Genomic DNA, 18,912 nt, shown 5'->3' on the forward strand with positions numbered 1-18,912 from the left:
TCCTAGAAGGACAGCTGTGGAATTGTACATGTCAAAGAATATTATGTGTGCTGGAAATGACTGTTAAGCCCAACAATTGTAAAAGCTGTTTTGCAAATTATTTTTGTGTACGTACAATATTCATGTCAAACTGTCAACATAATTGACTGCAAGTTGATAGGAAAATTATGACTTTGCTGCAAAAGCTCAGTAAAGAGGGAAAGATGGGTTCTAAATGAAGATGAATGTTGGCACAGGGGGTTTGAAAAGTTCAGTGAAGCATTTGCTCAGGAAAGAGACACAGGAGCCAAATTCATTCTGGTTGAGGCTCTGTTAACCTCAAAGGGCCATGATACCAGGGATGAATTTGACCCACTTATCAGAATAATTCAATATTTATTTTGTTGTAAAATTGGCAGAGAAATTGTTGCAGGTGTTCATTTAACTTTCTAATTTTCAGCTTTTCATCACATCTGTGGTGAGTGATACCTGTCAACACATCAAAATTATTTTCAGCAGTACAATCAATAGTACAAACATGTCCTTTGTTGAAGAAGTGCCAGGAGAACTGAAGTTGTTCTGTGATGCTGGTTGATTCCAGGTTTCACTGCTGAATCAGGATGAGGTGAAGGTTTTGAATTTTAGATATCTGTCATGTTTATAAAGACTCACAAGGAGAGAAGCTTTGGACAGCAGGAGTCAGAGTATCAGTGCAGGTTTCCATCGATACGAAGCAGAGCTCTGTGTATATTTAGCTACTGTAATAATTACACATTTTTGTGTTAATTTAATTCTGTAGAGTCCTTGATAATGTAACACAGAATCCACTGCCCCCATGTTCATGGTGGTAATGCCCTGCTCTGCAAGGAGCCTGTTTTATCTGCAGGACACTGCTAATGGACTTAGGCACTTAACAGTGTGACCAAAGATGTTGAAAATCTGTAGATGCTTTATGTAACGTATTGGATAATGTACATTAAATACTCTAAGTGTAATATTGAATTTCTTGATAGGAAAATGTTCTCAAACAGGGACAAGCCTGAGGAACTGGATATGTTACTAGAAATTACACTTAGATTAGATGTGTTCTCAGACTTAGCTGCCATGCCTTTAAGATGTGCAGGCCTGTTTCTAGTTTGTTTTAAGGGCACATTAACCAAACAGAAAAGGTGTTGTAATCTATTTCTATTTTAAGACTCCCTTTCCATTCCAGGCAAATATGAAGAAGTTATATAACGAGGGCTAAAATGGGCCTATATATTCACTTTTATAATTTTAATTCAAACCATTATCTTTCCTCAACTGATATCTGATACTAATACTGTGTTGGAAATAATTTTTAAAATTTTCAATCCAGAGATTATGGAATTGGAAATTATTAATTAGAATTTATTTGGAGATAATGGAATGAAGAATTCTCTTGTGGTCCAGTGGATTTGCAGGAGAGGGTGACAGGTGTCCTGGAAGGGAATAGTGTTCAGGGAATCAGGCTCTTCTACTGGCAGGATGTTCCCAACTGAGATTGCATCCTCACCACTGAAACCAAGGCTGAACAGCTGAGCAGATGGAATATTGTGCGTAGATCTTGGTAGAGGGGTAGACAGGGATGAAAAGGAACAACTGGGATTATTTCCCAAACTGTAGGTTGAGGTCCTGCTTTGGCCTTGTTTTTAAGATTGTATGATTTTTTAAAATGCTTTCTATGTTGCTCTGCAGCATAGACAAAGTTTAAGAAGGGTGTTTTTCTGCCCAGTGCCAAGTTAAGATTAAATGAAAGGTGATTATTTGATTCTCAGGCCAGATTGGAGTTAATCATCTTTGCATTCATACCCCAATGGGTGCCAAGATGGGGGAGGCACAAGTTTACATCCATTTTGCTCCAGATGATAGAACTCTCACAAGGTGACTCATTCCCGGGACTTTTGCTCTCACAAATAGTAGAAATGACAGGAACCTGTGATGCCAATCTCCTGGCATCTAAAGGTTTAGTGACAAAATAAGGTCTTTCTGGTGCATGACCTGTTTTGAAATCCTAAAAAAACAGGAGGAGAATTCAGATTCAAGAATTATAAGGTTTTGTTTTGGTTTGGTTTTGAGAAGAAACTACAGAAGGTTCAGGTAATGGAGCTTCAGAATTTGTCTTAGGTCTTAAATGCTTGGAATTAGGCATTATCTTGGATAGACCATTGTAAATTCATAGTAAGAAAGACAAGATCATGATCTTGGGCAAGTCATGTAAGGCCATAACTAAAACATTACCGTTGAGGAAACAGTGTGTTATCTATGTGAACTTATGTTTTTGAAAGGAAGACCTCCTCCTATGAGCACCACAAAGTGAGAAAGGTGATATTGATAAGCAGTAGGGAAGTGGCACGAAGAAAGTTCTTGTCGGGCCTAGTGTTCTCATAAATGAAGTTTAACAAGATGACATAGTCATATTACAGAAGGTCTTGGATATTAAGCTTTCACTGTGCTTCAGTTGTAAAGATTTTATAGTGCTGTAAATTATATTATGCTCTGGACTTTGGTCTGGTATCCTAGAGTAGAGGCGTGGGAGACATTTGATAGCTGTGTATGTGTTCTGCAGTCATAAATCACACTGCTCTTCATGTTGATATGGGAACATTGCAGCGTTTAAAACAACACCAGGAACAAATGCTTTTATATTCCATTGGCTGTTGGCCTCTCCTGCTGGAATCCAGAAGAATGTGAATTAAAACAGGAACCATGTATTTCTTCTGACATATGTTATCTAAAAATGATTAAATCATTCCATTAATTATCCAGATTAAGGAGACTATAAAAAAACTACTGATGTTCATCAGTAAAGTCATGCCCCAGTATCAAGGTTTTTATTACTTCAATCAAGTGACAGTGATTTGTACCAAGTATCTGGCCCTTGAGCTAAGCCCCAGCCCTTCAGTTAACTCAGAATTTACTCAGAAATGCGTGAAATCAGCTAACACTTGTAAATCGGATAGCTTTGTTATTCATTAAAGCTAATAAATGACCCATTATTAGGTCTGGGGGTGTGCAAGCCCACAGAAAGCTGTAATTAGCTGCTGTTGTTAGCTTAAAGCACATTCTCAAAGCTAAAAAAGCTGGAAGGCTGGACATAAAGCAAAGACACATTGTGTTTTTCTTTGTCTCAAGACAATTTGGCAGGATTATGCTGTATGTAAATATTTACAGTACAACAGTGTTTTGAAAAAAAATATTCTGCAGGATCACTATAGCAACCTGCTTAGGAATCTGTAAATCTACCCAAGAATTATTGAAATCAGGAACAAACTGTAGCCCAGATTCCTGCTCTATCAAAATATATTATAATAAATCTTGTCAGCTTTATATTTTTTAAAATTATTTTTATTCATATCCCTTGGTATCCCTTTCCCAGTGCCCTCAGGGCTGAGGGGGAAAGGAGCACAGGGCAGAAAGTCTCCTTTGCACCCTGCCTGGCTGGAGGGCTCTCACATCAGGAGGCAGACAATGGCAGCACACAGGAACACAGGAGCAGGTTCCTTTGCAGCCATGTGGGTCTGTGCAGCTCTGCAGGGACCACAACCAGTTGCTTGTTGCTCACTTGTGTCTCCACCACTGTGCAAGCCATTTACCCTGTTCCCTGAGTAATGTTTTGCTGTTGCTGAACTTCTCCCTGTCCAACTTGGCCCTGCACAGCAAAATGCTTTCTGCTGAGGTCCTTGGTTCCCTTCCAGGACACTAAAGAAGTCGCTGAGTGTCTTTTATAAATCCTGTGGGCCTCTGTCTTCAAGCTTAAATGACCCAACACGTGACCCTAGGCAGCTTCTGGCTTGTCCATCATCAGCATCCTTGTTTTTATGATTGGGTGGACCACATTCAATGTTTAAGCATCTGTAGGACATTTTGGGCTTGTTGCCTTTGGTAAATTGGTGTGTGCCACAGAGGTGGCTGTGGGTATGAAACAGCTTCCTGGGATGTGTGGCACGAGGCAGGAAAAGTGCTCCAGCTGTGTCATATTAACAGGAATAAAATGTAAGGGAACATGTTGTTCCTCTGGTTATTTATTTGTGTTTCGGCGACGGTCTGCATGCTGATTTAAATTCGGCTCTGCTGCCGGCACAGTGGGAGTGCACAAAGAGCCATGAGGCCTGGCCTGGCCCATGCTCAGGACACAGGAATGCTCCCCACAGGAGCAGGGCTCTCTCCTGTTCTCTTCTGCTCTGAGGGAATGCTCTCCACAGGAGCAGGGCTCTCTCCTGCTCTGAGGGAATGCTCCCCACAGGAGCAGGGCTCTCTTCTGCTCTGAGGGGAATGCTCCCCACAGGAGCAGGGCTCTCTCCTGCTCTCTTCTGCTCTGAGGCAATGCTCCCCACAGGAGCAGGGCTCTCTCTTGCTCTCTCCTGCTCAGAGAGAAACACTCCCCACAGGAGCAGGGCTCTGTCCTGCTGTGAGGGAACGCTCCCCACAGGAGCAGGGCTCTCTCCTGCTCTGAGGCAGAGCCATGCCTGCCAGGCCAGCCTGGCTTTCCCAGCAGTTGGGATGTGTCAGGCCTGGCTGAAGGCAGAGCCCGTGGGACAGGCCTGCCCGTCACTCCCTCAGGCACACCAAAATGTCAATCTCTTAGCAAACCGTGCACAGTGCTTTGTGGGGCCTGCTGTCAGAAGCATGTTTAAATGTGAGGTATTGGAACATGAGGAAAAGTTCAGAGTAAAATGAAGCATACTAAAAACATCAGTGTGTTATTGTCTATTTTGGATCCAGTGCTGTTCTCCAAGAGCTCCCTGGGAATCAGGAGGGGCCTGTTTGTAGAGCAAAACGCTGCTCAATACCACTTTTTGCTGCTATTGGCAAGATCAGGCTCTTTCTGCTTACTTGTGAGCAAAGCAATTAAAAGCAATTCCAGAGCTGACTGCCAGTGTTCCTCCTGAGACTGGAAGAATAAAGGATGGAGAAAAAGGAGCAACATTATTTTTCTCTCAAGGATGTACGTGGTTGTGTCTCTGTCATTAACCCACAGTGTATTGGCAGGTGATAAGAGAACTGGGCAAATCTCCAACAAGTAGCTGTAGTTGGTAGTAAAAATGCAGTCTGGCTGCTGTGGCTGAAATAAATGGTCATTAGGACTGATTAAAGTCAGATTTAGGGTGATTCAGACAGGCTAAAAGGGGGAAACCGCAGGCGGTTTCACATAGTTTATTATATACTTGTGGAGCTCTTTATATGATTCAGTCTAGTACAGTGAAAATGAGTATGTTTATAGATTGTAGTCAGCTTTGGGACAATGCAGGTGGTTTTTGATGGAAAAAAAGATAGAATAAGAATTTAAAGCATTGGCTGTTTTTTTTCTTTAGCTCTTGCACTGGACCATGATGCTGCAGATTGCTTTTAAAGATGCCTCTCTTACTTGTCACAACAAGTGGGTGATCTTGGTTTGAGGATCAGTGTGGCCATCATGGAGATGCGGCTAACATGCTAAGAAACTTCTGAGATTTTGGCCTGATCAAAGCAGCATGTTTTGATTGATCAGAACAACCGTGTAAAAATATTTAAAACTATAAAAGCTATCACAAAACAAAACTTCTGAGGATTGCCTGGCTTCAGCATAGCAAGGTATCTTGTAGCTCCAAAATGTTTACAAGAAAAAATGCTTTGGAGTAGAATCTATCTGTGTAAGTGTGAGCTCTTGTATTACCTCCCCTGTGTTAAACTCTGGAGTAAATGCACTGTAAATGACATCAAGATCAGGCTTACTGCACTGCATTTAGTTGCTTCAATCCTCTCAAAATTAGTAGATGGAGGAAAGGTTTTTTTTTTTCTGCTGATACCAGTACGGATGCCTTGCATTTCTCTGATCTATTCTTTGCCATTACCTTGATAGACTTTATGTACTCTCTGTCAAGCTATGTGTATGTACACAAAAGTGTAAATTTATGGCTGCATTTATAGTATTAGGCAAGCATTTATTGGTTTTAAACACCATTAGTCTGGAAATTGACCAGAACTTTGACCTTTTTATGATGTGATTTACTGCTGTGAGCCTTCAAATTCCAAGGACTCCATTTAAGCAAGTTCCAGGTCTTGGCAGGACAAAAACTTGGGCTGGAGCTGTCTTTAAACCATTGGAGTACTGCTTAATTGAGTAGCTGCACTGTGGTGTCCAATTTAAATGTGTAGGGGAAGCCCAGCTCTCCTGAGGGCTGGGCCTAATGTCACTGCTGGGAAACATCTTAGTGGAGGAGCATCCTCAGGAAGGTCCTTCCTGTTCATGTGAGAGGAGTGCCTTTCTTCACAAGTCACACAAATAAGGGCTAAAGGGTAAGCTCCCTAAATCAGCACTATGCAAGGAAGGGATTCCAGGAATACTTGCCTTTACCATGCAAATGGACAAGGCAGCTGCCTTGCTCTGCTGGAGATGGAGTGAGTTTTGAAGAGAAGTGCAGTTTGCTTAGACCACCACTTGATTGGTGTTGCAATGAGTTTCTGATCAGCTCTGACTGTAATAGTTTAAGAGAGGTTCCATGTTGGCTTCCCAGGGCAAGCAGGAGTGCCCGGCTGGTGTGGGAGCAGGAACCAGGTGCAGGGCCATCGCTGCTCTCCACTCCTTGTGGCTGCCTTCCATTGGGATGCTCCTAAGGGAAGGTACCCCCAGGCAGCCATCGCTGCTGTTTGCCATGCTAGCGGGGACAAAGGCTGCCTTTCTGCGTTCCCCTCACTGCATCCTCCCCTCCCTGTGGGCAGCACAGTCCCCAGATTGCAGGTATCCAGTGGCTCCTGCCAGCTGGAGGTGCTGTCAGAAGCTGCCCTTGTGGAGCCCAGCCAGTGTGACTGTGTGCCTTCCCTCAGATTCTAGTGGCGGTGTTTCCACCCGCGTGGTGCTTGGTGATCTCCCAGCCAAAGGAAAATGCTCTTTGCATCTGTGTCACACTGCCATGTTCCTGGTACTTGTTCCCATGAGTCATTGGAGATGGTTTTGGCTTTCCTTCATGTCAGAACTGGCAGGGAGCAGCAAGAAGGGACAGCCACAGGGCTCTGCTGAGTGGTGACACTACCCTTGCATGGCTGTTTCCATCCTCGCTTGCAGACTGAAACCAGGACCTTGCCATCGCATTTGGCAAGGTCCTGGCTGGCCCAACTCTTTTGATTAATGTATCTGAGCTGCCCAGATGATTTACCAGGCTTGGTCACCTTGAAAAAGGCAATGGAAAGGGAGAACTTTATCTCCTACTTCTGAATCACTGCTGCTCCTTTGAAGTGTGTATGTCAGCTGAGAGCCTAATCCCTGAGAGCTGTGTTGGGAGCTGAGGAAAAGGGAAGCACTTTAGGCCTATTAAGAGGCATATCTGTGCTCAAAAGTTTAAATATTTTAAATACTAAATAAGGGTCCTCAAGGTGGGCTTCTCCCTTGCATGAAGAAAAGCACATGGTATGATGTAGGGCTGCTCTCTTAGTGCAGTGATGGTGTGCTGAGGGATGCTGCACTTCCTCCTAGCCCCAGTGTGGAGCCTGTCAGACTCCCAAAGTGCCCTGGAGAAGGGCTGGGACAGGCTCCCTGCTGTCACAGAGAATCAGGCAGATGCTTCATCTCCTGCTCTGTGAATGCCTCCTGGGGCATGGGGCTTGGCACAGTTCAGTGTGAGGTGGCTGTTCTGTGGTGTGCAAAGAGGAGCTGTGGATAATCACATTTTACATCCAGTCAGCATAGCATGTATACTGATATAAATGGTTACATACAGTGCTAACTACAGGGAATGGATTTTTTTTTTTTTTTGCTTTTAATTTGTACACATCATTTTACTGACCTAGGCTGTGAGGTACAAATCAATACTCAGCAGTTGCCATGTGAAGAGCATTTTCTGTTACATTCAATTATTGTTACACTCCAGTTGATACAGAAACTGGGGAAAAAAGGGACTTTTACCTAGCCAACAGTTTGATTTATGCTCTGACTTCTCTTCAGAAGAAATGCATAAATATTTTTGATGGAGAAATGACCAGTCATAATGTGGAACTACATTTTGAATTTTTTTTTTCTTGTGCATGAATCTGCATTTCCTGAATCAAAAAAACTTTTTTGCTTTTGATTTAACTGGGACATGATCAGCTCTGATTTTGCTTCTTGTTTGGGAATGTTTCTTATGATACTTTAAATGAGCTAGGGCTTAAAATAGAATGTATTTACTACATTTGTTTCCCACTATTCCAGACTGTGTGGTGAGAATGAGCGCTCATGAATGTGCACTTCTTTTTCCAGTTGAAATATTGACAGTTTGGAGTAGCAGACACAGTTGCCTTTGACTCAGTGCTGTTCATACAATGTGCCGTATGAAATATTAGCAGGCTGAATCAGCAGAGCAGGCAGAAAATGCCTGAACCAAAGTGACTTAAGAATAGACTGTGAGTCAGGGCAGGCCGCTCTGGTTTCCATAATAGACACAATTAGAAGAAATATAGAATCTATTTAGTTTTTTGAATAGGACGTGGGGAGGAGAGACAGGAGGGAACCATTAATTTGTGTGTCTGGAGGCTAAACAGAAATGTTTATAAATGATCAGTTGAATTTGCTGATGCATTCATTAGAGAAAGCCGCGTTAGTGGCTGGGAAAGTGAGAGGAGCAGTGAACAGAGAACAAGAGGCAGCTCATAAAGGCAAGTGAGACTGAACGGCAGCCAAGGAGAGGAGCAGGCGGTGGGGCAGCGGAGGCGCGGCTGGGCAGGACCACGCTGACATGCTCCCGCTGCTCCCCCCTCCCTTCTCTTCAGAGGCCCATCAAGCGACTCCTCTTTTGTCCTAATCTGAGCAAGCAAAAAAAGTTTGCTTAATTAAAAGCCTGTCTTTTCTTCATTCTCTAAAGGAGCCAGAGAAAAATAGTATTCTCTTCTGAGGGAGAGGGAGGGCTGGGAACGCCTGGTCAGGTCTCACCCCGACAATCCTGCTCACTGTTGGGAAGTAGGACAGTGAGTCAGTTCATTCAAGTGGACGCTGTTTATTCAATGGGACATTCTTCCTGTAAAACTCCTAATAAAACCAAAGCCTTGCCTCCGCAGTGGGGAAGGGGAAGGGGTTTTGTGCACAGACTGTTTATTTACAGACGCTTTCTGGAGAAAAAGGTGAGGAGAAGAAAGGTGGGAAGGAAAAGGAAAGGAAAGTGCAGAGCTATAAACACATTTGGGAGCAAACCAGAGCTGGTACAGCCTAAACCGTCAGCTTTTCCATCATATATCCTGCTCCTAAGCTGCTCTAATAAACCTTGCCTGTTAAAAACAACCAGTTTACTGGAGCTTTCCAACCACTGCTCTGCTCTGATTTGCAGAGTACAGACGGGTGCCTGAAGCCTATATTCCTGATGAGAACTACAGATGCTGGCCATCCTACCACCACAAGGGCTGCCTCCTCTCCGTGTTTGATGTCAACGAAGCCATTGAGATCTGTGACAGCTACTCCCAGTGTAAAGCTTTCGTCCTGACTAACCAGACAACTTGGACAGGTAGGTCCTGGATGCTGTGGAACAGAACTGAGTCACTTCTTCTGGCTTTCCTAAGTGTTTTAATACAGCTTGGGGAGTGTGTTGTGCTGGGCTGGGGGAGCCACCAGCAGCAACTGGAAGTGAGGTAGTTTCTGAAGGTACAGCTGAGGCAGCTTCTCTTTGGTGAGGCTTCTCTTTGCCAGCTGTCAGGGGAACAGAAATTACACACAGGCTCACAGGAGCTGGCACTAGAGGGCTAAGCATGTGGACCTCAGGTTACCAAACCACAGGATCTGAAGTGTTATTTTTTTGCATTTTTGTGCTTCTGGGAGGTGTGAGCAGGCGCTTCCATGGAACCAAGAAAAATCTAATTCCTGTTAACCTTGTCTGTAGCTAATTAGTGACTACTAGGTCATCATGTCAGACTGTTTGTAGCTGGAATTTTGCAGTTAATTGATATATTAAAAAAGTATTTATTCTGGCACAGGGAAATTCATAGCAAGTTTAGAGCAGCTCCTATCTCAGGTTGCAATATTAAAAGCAAACGGGACAGCACTATTTGTAGTCTTATTTGTCATTCCCTTTGCCGTACCATTCCTAAGGCATGAGCACCTGAGTCCCTGAAACTTGCAGCTTGGAAATTTGCTCAGTAGTTGAGGCATCCCATTTGCCATGCAATACTTTTAAAGAAAAGAGTGTTATGGGGGCCCCCTAGAGAGGCAGGCTGGGAGCAAATAGCATTTGATTTTCTCAAGTTTAGAGAGGGAAGGCAGAAGTACAGCAGGCATGGAGTGTATCTCTGTGCTGCAAAGAAAGGCAGTGATTTTGCAGGTCTGTGGGGCAGCAGGAGCTCGTTGGGAGGCAGGAATGTGAACAAGGTGCCAGGTCACTGAGTGTGGGGAGATAGAAGAGCTGTGCTGTGGCTCCCACAGACACCAAACAAAGAAACTTGCCAAATTCAAGGATATAAATGGATATAATATATACTGGCCTTGGATATAAATGCAGCAGGTACCTTATGCTACCCAGGCTGTTGTCACTTGCTGCTGCTTTTTGTCTGAGGACTAGAAACCTTGTTCCAGCTTGTTTAAAGCCCAGAGCTACAAAGTGATCAGCAAGAGCTGTTTCAGAGAAAGTCATGTTTAGTACACATTACACTGACCAGTTTTATAAAGATCAAGTGTGCAAATATGATTCTGCTTCTGTACAATCAAACAAATTTCCTTCATTTAAACTCCCAACCCAAGCCCGTTTTTATTAGTGGAAGTCTCAAAACACTTTTTTAAAGACCACATGGAATTTGTATTAAAGTCTTCAGACCTTTCTTTCATTTACTGTCCTAGCTGTGCACAGATATATCTTGACTATAATTAGGTAAGAGTAAAGATACTGAAACCAGGGGAATTTTGGTGTCATTTTAGACAAAAACAGTTCAGGTTTATACCAGCTGGAGTTAAGAGAGAGTTCAGTCTTGCATGGCCTGAAGAATGCACAGGTTGAAGTAGAATTTGAAATGTCTGCATTTTAAGGTAGGCTAGCTTTTGCTCATCACTTCTAAATATTCTCCCCTTCCCCCTCTTTCCTATTCAATGCAGGTCGGCAGCTTGTCTTCTTCAAGATGGCCTCAAATCATATTGTGCCTGATCCTGACAAGATAACATATGTGAAGGTGACAGACTGACACCTAAAGTGGCTCAGTCTGACACGTGAGTGAAAAGGGCTGTTTGTGTATAAATATAGGCAGCTGTTAGGTAGAAGGCGGCTGTGGCCGGAGAATAATTGCACTATTATTCATTCTAATCTATAGAGTGCTAAAGGAAACTTTAAAGAAATAACCTGCATGACCAGGATGAATGTGCAATAAAACAAGATTTTGAAAATGTGATTTAAAAACAAAGCAAAACAACCCAAAGCAAAGTACAAGAGATGATACACTGTTAGAGCATAATTTTGGTTATAAATCAGCTGGCAGCCCTGGCTTTTCTAAGCAAGGTTAACATAACATTTCTGACCTATACATGTGTGTCCAGGGATGAAAGCTGATCATTTCTCTGGGAAGCCTGTATCCTCCACACTGGTATTTATTTGGGCACGTACAATCACAACAGAGGAACTGAAGCGTATCAGTTTGTCTGCTGAATAGCAAACGTTGCTGAGGACAATCAGCATTTGTGTTCAAGCTATGGGATATGCAATGCCAGCATATTTGTCAAACGGAAGGAATTGCTTATGTTTAGAATTGCAAGACTGCAACTAATTTTCATTTTTGCTTCCAATGTTATCATAAAGTTTCATTTTTAATTTGAAAGAGCCATTTTGTGGATCTAGCAAATCACATAAGCATATGAATAGTCCCACTGAAAGGGCAGGGACTTACCCAAGTGCCGAGTGCTTTGCTGGATAGGCCTGAGCATATGCTTACAATTAAGCCTGTGCTTAAGACTTTTGTTGAATCAGTTTGAATTGTTCAGGAAGCCACATCTTTGACAGACTGGCAAAGCAGTCCAGCTGGTTGAACAGTACTAATTTAATGACTATCTTATTCGTACCTTTTATCATCAGGTCTTGGTTTTCTAAGGCATCGCTTGCTGATTCTAGAGTGAATGAAGTAAATGACCTTAATGATGTCAAATGAATGCTAGCCTTAATTCTATATAAAATGCATCTTAAAGGCAGGGTGTGTCTAGAGAATTTGCTTTCAGTGAAAGCAATGAAGTAAATGCTAAAGTGACCAATGTCATACTGTTTTGTAGTTTGTACAGTCAGGAAAATATGTGCTTTTTTTTTCTCAAATTGTTTATTTTTGTAAAAAAAAGAAAAAAGATAAATAAAATTTCTTTTATTCTTGGTTTTTGTGTTTCAAATAAATGCCTCAATCCAGTGTATTGTATGTAAACTTAAACTTGGGATATTTTTTCCAGAAAGTACTGAGGTTGTTCCAGTGTCTCCCAGGGAAGGGTCTGTTGGTGCCTGGAGTACTTGGTGGCTTTGCCTATGTGGTTGCCTGCCACAAAGTGAGTCACAGTTAGCAGACAGTGGTTGAGCAGCCTTCGCTGCTCTGTGCTCTTTGCCTTATGCTGCTATCAGCCTTTGAGCACTTGGAAGGGGCAAAGGTGAGAGCAGGACTTGATGAAATTGCTCCTCGGGCCAAAACAGAGGCTGGGCAGCAGCCCCTGCCAGGGAGAGCAAGGGAGAGAGGGCAGGAGAGCCGGGGAAGTCGGGCAGCAGTTTGGGGTGCAGGAGGGGAGGTCTGACAGTGGCACCACGGGCAGTGGGTCTCAGGTTTCTCTGAGGTCGCTGATGCCCTAATGGCTCTGGCAATTGGCTGAAGTGAGTCCTGTAATGGCTGTAACTCACAAATTATCAAACTCCCAGCCCTAATAGCTCAGCTGATTGTGTCGCTCTGCACTTAGGAACCCATCAATCATACTGTGGTAATAAACAAACACTATGGATTCTTTTAAAATTGCTGCATAAATCATGCCAACACACACTGCACAGTTCATTGAAGTGATATGGGTTGTTGGCACTGAGGTGCTGGTATGTATTTTGAAAGTCTTTAACCTCCTGTGATTTCCTTCCCATTAAGCACTGCACAGTTCCAAAAATACTCAGCATTTAAAAACGTTCTTTAAATTTAAATCCTTTAGTTGCATTCCTATGGAAAAAATGCCAACATTTAAAAGAAAAAAAAAGGCATTCATGGTAATACTTTAAAGCTGTAGTAGGTAACTTCAATAATTTCATTCCATCACTTTCTGTACACTGGAAAAAATGCCTCTTTAGTCAGGAATTGTTTATCCCCAGAATTAAACAAAGTTGCCAAACCAATTTATATCAGCTTTTGCAAACAGAGATAATGTAAGCAAGAAAGAAACATATCTGTGAGCCAAGAAGCTGGATTTTAAATTTCAGTGGTAATCAACTTTATACAGGCAGGTTTTATAACTCTGAAAGTAAGGCTTTCCAGTGGAAATGCTGATTAAAATCTTAGTAAGAGAGGTGTGATACTACAATAAGAGAATTTAACAGCTGTAGTAAGCATTGGCAAAATTCTGAATTTACGTGGAGAAAGTGATTTTTGCAGCAGTGGGTCTGATTCAGCAGTGCCTGATTGGCACATGTGGCATGGAAACCCTTGAGAAGCCACAGAGGAGGAGGAAGAGGAGGAAGGAAGGCACAAAGTGAGTTGGCAGGTCTGGGCCAGTCAGCTTGGGACCTGCTTCATGTTTTCTGCAGAAAAGGAATTTCTATCTGTTTTTTCCCCTAACTTTTGGACTGCTTTTTACATTTCCTGGCTTCCTCAAGCCACAAGGCAGAAGTATGAAAGAAGACACCCACAGGGCTTTAAAGGACTGCTGTCTATGTGTGCACATGCACGTGTGTGCATGTGTATACGTACTTATGTACGTGTCATGCTGAACAGGGAGAGCTTATTTCCTCCGTGAAAAACCAATTGCCTGTGCACAAAATGAAGTGCTAAACAGGATGTTGAGTTCATCTGGAGAAGTGCGAGCTGTGTGAGGCCATGGGTGCTGCAGCTCTGCAAGGGGCAGTGCTGAGTGCTTGGCCCAGTCCAGCACCATGGGGTCCTGGCTGGTCTGAGGCTCAGAGCACCTCCAAGAGCTGCCCACTGTCTCCTGATGGTTTGGTGAGGAGGTGGTTCTAGCCCCACCACTGGGAACAGGCTCCAGGCAATAAAACAAGCACTGGCCAGCATCACCTTCAGCCTGATGTCCTGAGGGTTGCCAAGAGCTTTCATCTTAGCTTAGAGCAAAATAAAAATGTGTTCTCCTATTTTTCTCTGTCGTGTCTGAGCCTACTGCTTTATCTCAGCTCATTTTTCTGAGCTTTCTCCCCAACTTTAGTGTGTCTTTTTAAGTGGAAAGCTGAGGTGTCCTGTAATCAGCTTCAAACAGGTGGTCACAACTCACATCACATCTGGGAGAAATCTGTGATGGAATTAGTAATACTGCCATGAGCATTCATTGCCATGAGACAAAGCCTGAAAACAATTGGGCCCTGTTTCCAGCTGAGAGGTTCAGGTAAGTTTGTATAAGGAGTGAAGGGGGTTGGATGGGCAGTGAGATGCTGGTGAACAGTGTCAGGTACTTTCAACATGAGATCAAGGAGTTCAGTGTGGTACAATTATTTGTGATTTGCCCTGCCTCTCACTGCTTCACTGAGGCATTTTGCTTAGTCCTTCTGCCAGCCATGATCAAGTTTCCCAAAGGTTTGTGAGAAATGTGGGAATGGTGGAATGGGGTGCAGGGAGGACAGCAACCTGGCAGGAAGGCAGCTCCTCCTGTTGCAGCTACTGTCTGTGGTATGGCAACCACAGGGGACACTCACCTGGGGCAGAACCTGACCATGGTAGGTGCACAGTGAAGACCTTGTCCCTTCCTCTGAAATTCACCTTATCAACTTGTACCAAGAAGATTTGTAATTCAAAGCATATTGAAGGTGGCAGTGAATATCCAGGGATCATATTATGTTACCTGTCAGGAAATAATAATGTGAACAGTGATGATGTGAACACAGATGTTCAGATTTAGTAGGGAGAGCTTATATTGTATTCTTTAGCATGAAATTCTGTGAGCTACAAACTACTATTGATGGAAGGGGAACAAAAAAATGGAGTGGCAAGACTGTTCACAAGTTTTTTAGAGGAAAACTTATCCCTAACCTTTTGGTCAAAATGTGAAATGGCGTTGAAAGAAGTCAAACAGATATAGGTTGAAAAGACTCATCTAAAGTTTTCATCAATCGACTGCAGAAACAGAAAATGGGACTCAAAGAAGAAGAGGAACATTGGTGGAAAGAATGCAGTGTATAAAGACTTCACAGTCATACTCTGCTTATGTTTTTTGAGATGTGATCACCGAATCGGTTTTTTTGGTCATGAAAATATATTTTTTTCCTCTTTCTGTGTTTTAAGCAGGACCAAAACATGTTGGGCTACCCTCCTCTAGAGCTCCCAGGGCACACAGAGTCCCTGTCCTTCCTTCAGCCCAGACATGGGCCTTGGCATTTGAGCTCTGACAAGTAGGTTTCTTACGAGTAAGTAAAAGTGATGTTTTTTTCTAATTGGAATGAATGCTTTGAAGAGGTGCATTTAAAAAAAATGTGAAGGAAACAAGATGCTGTCCCTTTGTGCTTGTGTACAGTCAACAATTGCCTTTGTGTAAAAGGTGCCCCACTTCTCTTCAAACTGATGGGAAATATAATTCAGCAGGAGCCACCCTCATTAGGAAACTGTCTTTGATGTCAAGCCAGAGGGCACACAATGTGTTTATTGGAAATTGTGGCTTTTAGACAAAAAATCCCTGCTAACCACAGTTTTTCAGCAAATGACTGGGAGGCGCTGAAGGAAGACTAAACTATCCAGTGGCTACTTGAAATGATAAAATGAGAATCTGATCTTACTTAGCTTGATTTTACCAGTGTAGATCAGTTAATCTTTGATTTATGTTCACGTAAAACAGTATCAGACTGCTACATTTTCAACAAAGAAGGAACTCAGTAAAACCTTCCTTTTGGACCTAAATGTTTGAGCCATATAAGTGAGGAAAAATACACTGATTTTCCCATATGTACATGACCATGTGGGCACATGTAGGTTCCTGTGAAATTTAAACAAAGACAACATGAAAACTTGTCCTTCTTTTAGATGGCAGCTTTAACAAGATACAGAAAATTAAAGACATATTATTTAATAAATAATGCCAGGAAGGCAATATGAATTCTACACATTTACACTCAGTGTTTAATAGGTATAATGCCATCCCTATTTATCATCCTTTTGCCAACTTCAAGTATGCCCTAAGAACATATTCCAGTTTCCAATACTAACAAGTACCTGGCATGTATGAAGATAATGGTACAAATTGGTAATTATGAATTACAGCTTTCCATAAAAAGAGCTAAAGGAATGCAGAGCAGCCTGTCAGACAAATAGATGACCAGGGACACAGTGGCACTTTTACAAGTGGGTGCATTTAATGTTTTATACAAGATCTTGGGTTTTTGCAAGTTCATGACCTAAGAAAATCCCCATATGACTCACTGGCAGGGACTGCCTCATTCTTGGGCACAAGCTGTTGATCATCATGCGTGCTACTATTTCTACATGTTTTACCATCCTGTCCTTAAACCCCCATGAGATACAAACCTAAAGCCTCTTTAGAGAATGGAAATGCTTCAGTTAAATGTCAGGTTTTGATTTGTACATGGCTCTGATCTGTGATTCATCATAAAACTTTGGCCAATGACAGCTCTTAAGCAGAAAGAATATTACAGAGGCAAAAAATAATGCTCATTCATGCCATGAATTTGTGAAGAGACTCTGCACTGTCTACCTGGAGAATTGAAAAGTTTAATGACTTGGATTGAGGGTCGAAGTGGCAGATGTGAAAAGAAATCACCATTTTGGGGCCTTACATCGTAACGCATGTTCCATAGCCTCTAATTATTGTTATATACAGTCCATTTCATAGAGACTGTTCTCCTGGAATTGTGTATTCATAGGTGAACAAACTCCTCTTTTACTCTTTTTACCAGCTACTAAAGAGTAGGAGTAAAAGAGAGCTCTATGAATATAACAATACCCTTGCAATTCAGAAACCAGGGTAGCAGTGGACTCCACTTGGCTTCTGTGCAGTAACAATCAATGGGGAAGAATTGGTGGTTAAAGTTAGCAGTAATTCCAAAGTGGATATTGAAGCTAACAAAAAAAAAATCACTGGATGGCAAATATGTCTAATTCTAAAAGTAATAGGAAAGTGACATGAGTACTATATAGTAAAAAAGGTGTAAGAAAAACAGAAATACTATTTTTATAATAATTGTATAATTTTCTGAGAGGGAAAACCAAATATGCAGTCCAAAAATTCCACCCTACAACTCAGGGGGAGATTAACTCTTACCTCTCCAAAGTCACCAGCCCATGTAATACCAGTTCACAGTTTCTTCGGTATCCTTTGCAACTTATTTCTCTCCAGGTTCCAGTCATCCCATTCTTGCTCAGAGGTGGTTGGCTCCTTGTGTGTGACAGAAGGAAACTGCAGCAATGCTGTCACTGCTCAGCCAGCCTTGGTCCTTTCCTCATGTTGCAATTCCCTCACCATAGAGCATGCCTTCAGCTTGCCTGGGATAAATTCAGTGTGTAAACTTTGTGTTCCTGATAAAAATTACTACAGACTGTTTTCTTAGGACGAGATGAAGCACCCTCCAATGCCATCTAGTGATGCTGATAGAATCTTGTTTAGAACCACAAACCTTGTGCATTCCAAGTAAATGTTACGTGTCCATACTATGAAGTATAATTATGCTTTCAGAGCAAACCTAGAACAGGTTTTTCTGCAATTAATTTCAGCAGTTTTTTACTAATTTACTTAGGTAATTTCCTATACAGTTGTATATGGCCTTTTCCCCCCCCTCTAAGTTGCTTGGTGATGTAAGAGGCAGCTGAATCTGCTCCAGCTGTCACCTGGGACCTTGGTGCCGTATGCCATGTTGATCGTCCTTTATTCAAACTCTACCACAGGGCAATGTGAAGCTGCCTGTTCAGTACCTTCCAAGGGGCACAAAGCTTGCTTTAAAGCAAAGCTCCAAATGCACAATCCTACAGAAAAATGCTAATGATTAAAAAAATGCACATTGTTTATTGCAGCAAACCATACATGAATGGCATCAAATTTCTGCTGCCATGTCCTTTCCGAGCTGAGGCTGATAAGATTTCATGCAGCTACAGAAAATCTGGGGAGGGGAACACAGAGGGGATGGAGAAGGGGATGGCAAATTTGCTGTGTTTAATGTATTGGACACCATCTGTATTTTATTCAAATAGGGTTATATATTTTGTGAAAATAAAAACCAGCCTCATGAGTCAGTATGTGCAAGGCAGTCACTTGAATATATATAATGGGAAACATGTTTTAGGCTGGAAGTTGCAAAGGGAAATCAAATGTTTGAAGTGTCAAAGTTGGAAAAATATAAAATACGCCTGACACCGTAGCTATTGAAGCCAAAATGAATAAATCATCATCTCAGGAAAGAAAACCCCACCAAGTTCTTGGCTATAACCTTCATTTTCCTACACTCAAATAAAATTACATACAACCTGATAATTTAACCAGACTTGTCAATAAGAACTGATGGCTTCAGCAGACACTATCACTTCATGCTTCAGTGTAGACTTCAGAAGCATCCAGTAATTTATCCAAGAAATAAATTTAATGTCAAACTTGTCTCTTCAAGTTGATAGATAGAAGAACCTTACACAGTGGAGCTGATGTGAAATATACCATATTGCAGAGCACTAGAGTAAAATTAAATTAATGCCAGCTCAGTAGTTTATTCCCCACGTACAGCTTTTCCTGAGCAGTTATATAAGAAGCATTTTAGTATCTTTCTCAGTAGTGCAAGCATGACTTCCAAGAAGGAATTCGAGAGAAACTTTGAGGTTACAATATTAGGAGCCTGAGTT

At 42.2% G+C, this 18,912-nt stretch overlaps 1 protein-coding gene across 1 annotated transcript in view; it reads left to right on the forward strand.

Moving 5' to 3' along the window:
* PKDCC (protein kinase domain containing, cytoplasmic) overlaps positions 1-12,263 on the forward strand; it is a 36,009-nt gene extending 23,746 nt beyond the window's left edge. Inside the window, exons 6-7 of the mRNA XM_074537156.1 lie at positions 9,273-9,446; positions 11,021-12,263. Coding sequence (XP_074393257.1) covers positions 9,273-9,446; positions 11,021-11,106 — 260 coding nt within the window. The 3' untranslated portion in view covers positions 11,107-12,263. The remainder of the gene's footprint in view (positions 1-9,272; positions 9,447-11,020) is intronic.
* The last annotated feature ends 6,649 nt before the right edge of the window (positions 12,264-18,912 follow it).

The sequence above is a fragment of the Zonotrichia albicollis genome, chromosome 3 (assembly GCF_047830755.1).
Source record: "Zonotrichia albicollis isolate bZonAlb1 chromosome 3, bZonAlb1.hap1, whole genome shotgun sequence".
Taxonomy (NCBI): Eukaryota; Metazoa; Chordata; class Aves; order Passeriformes; family Passerellidae; genus Zonotrichia; species Zonotrichia albicollis.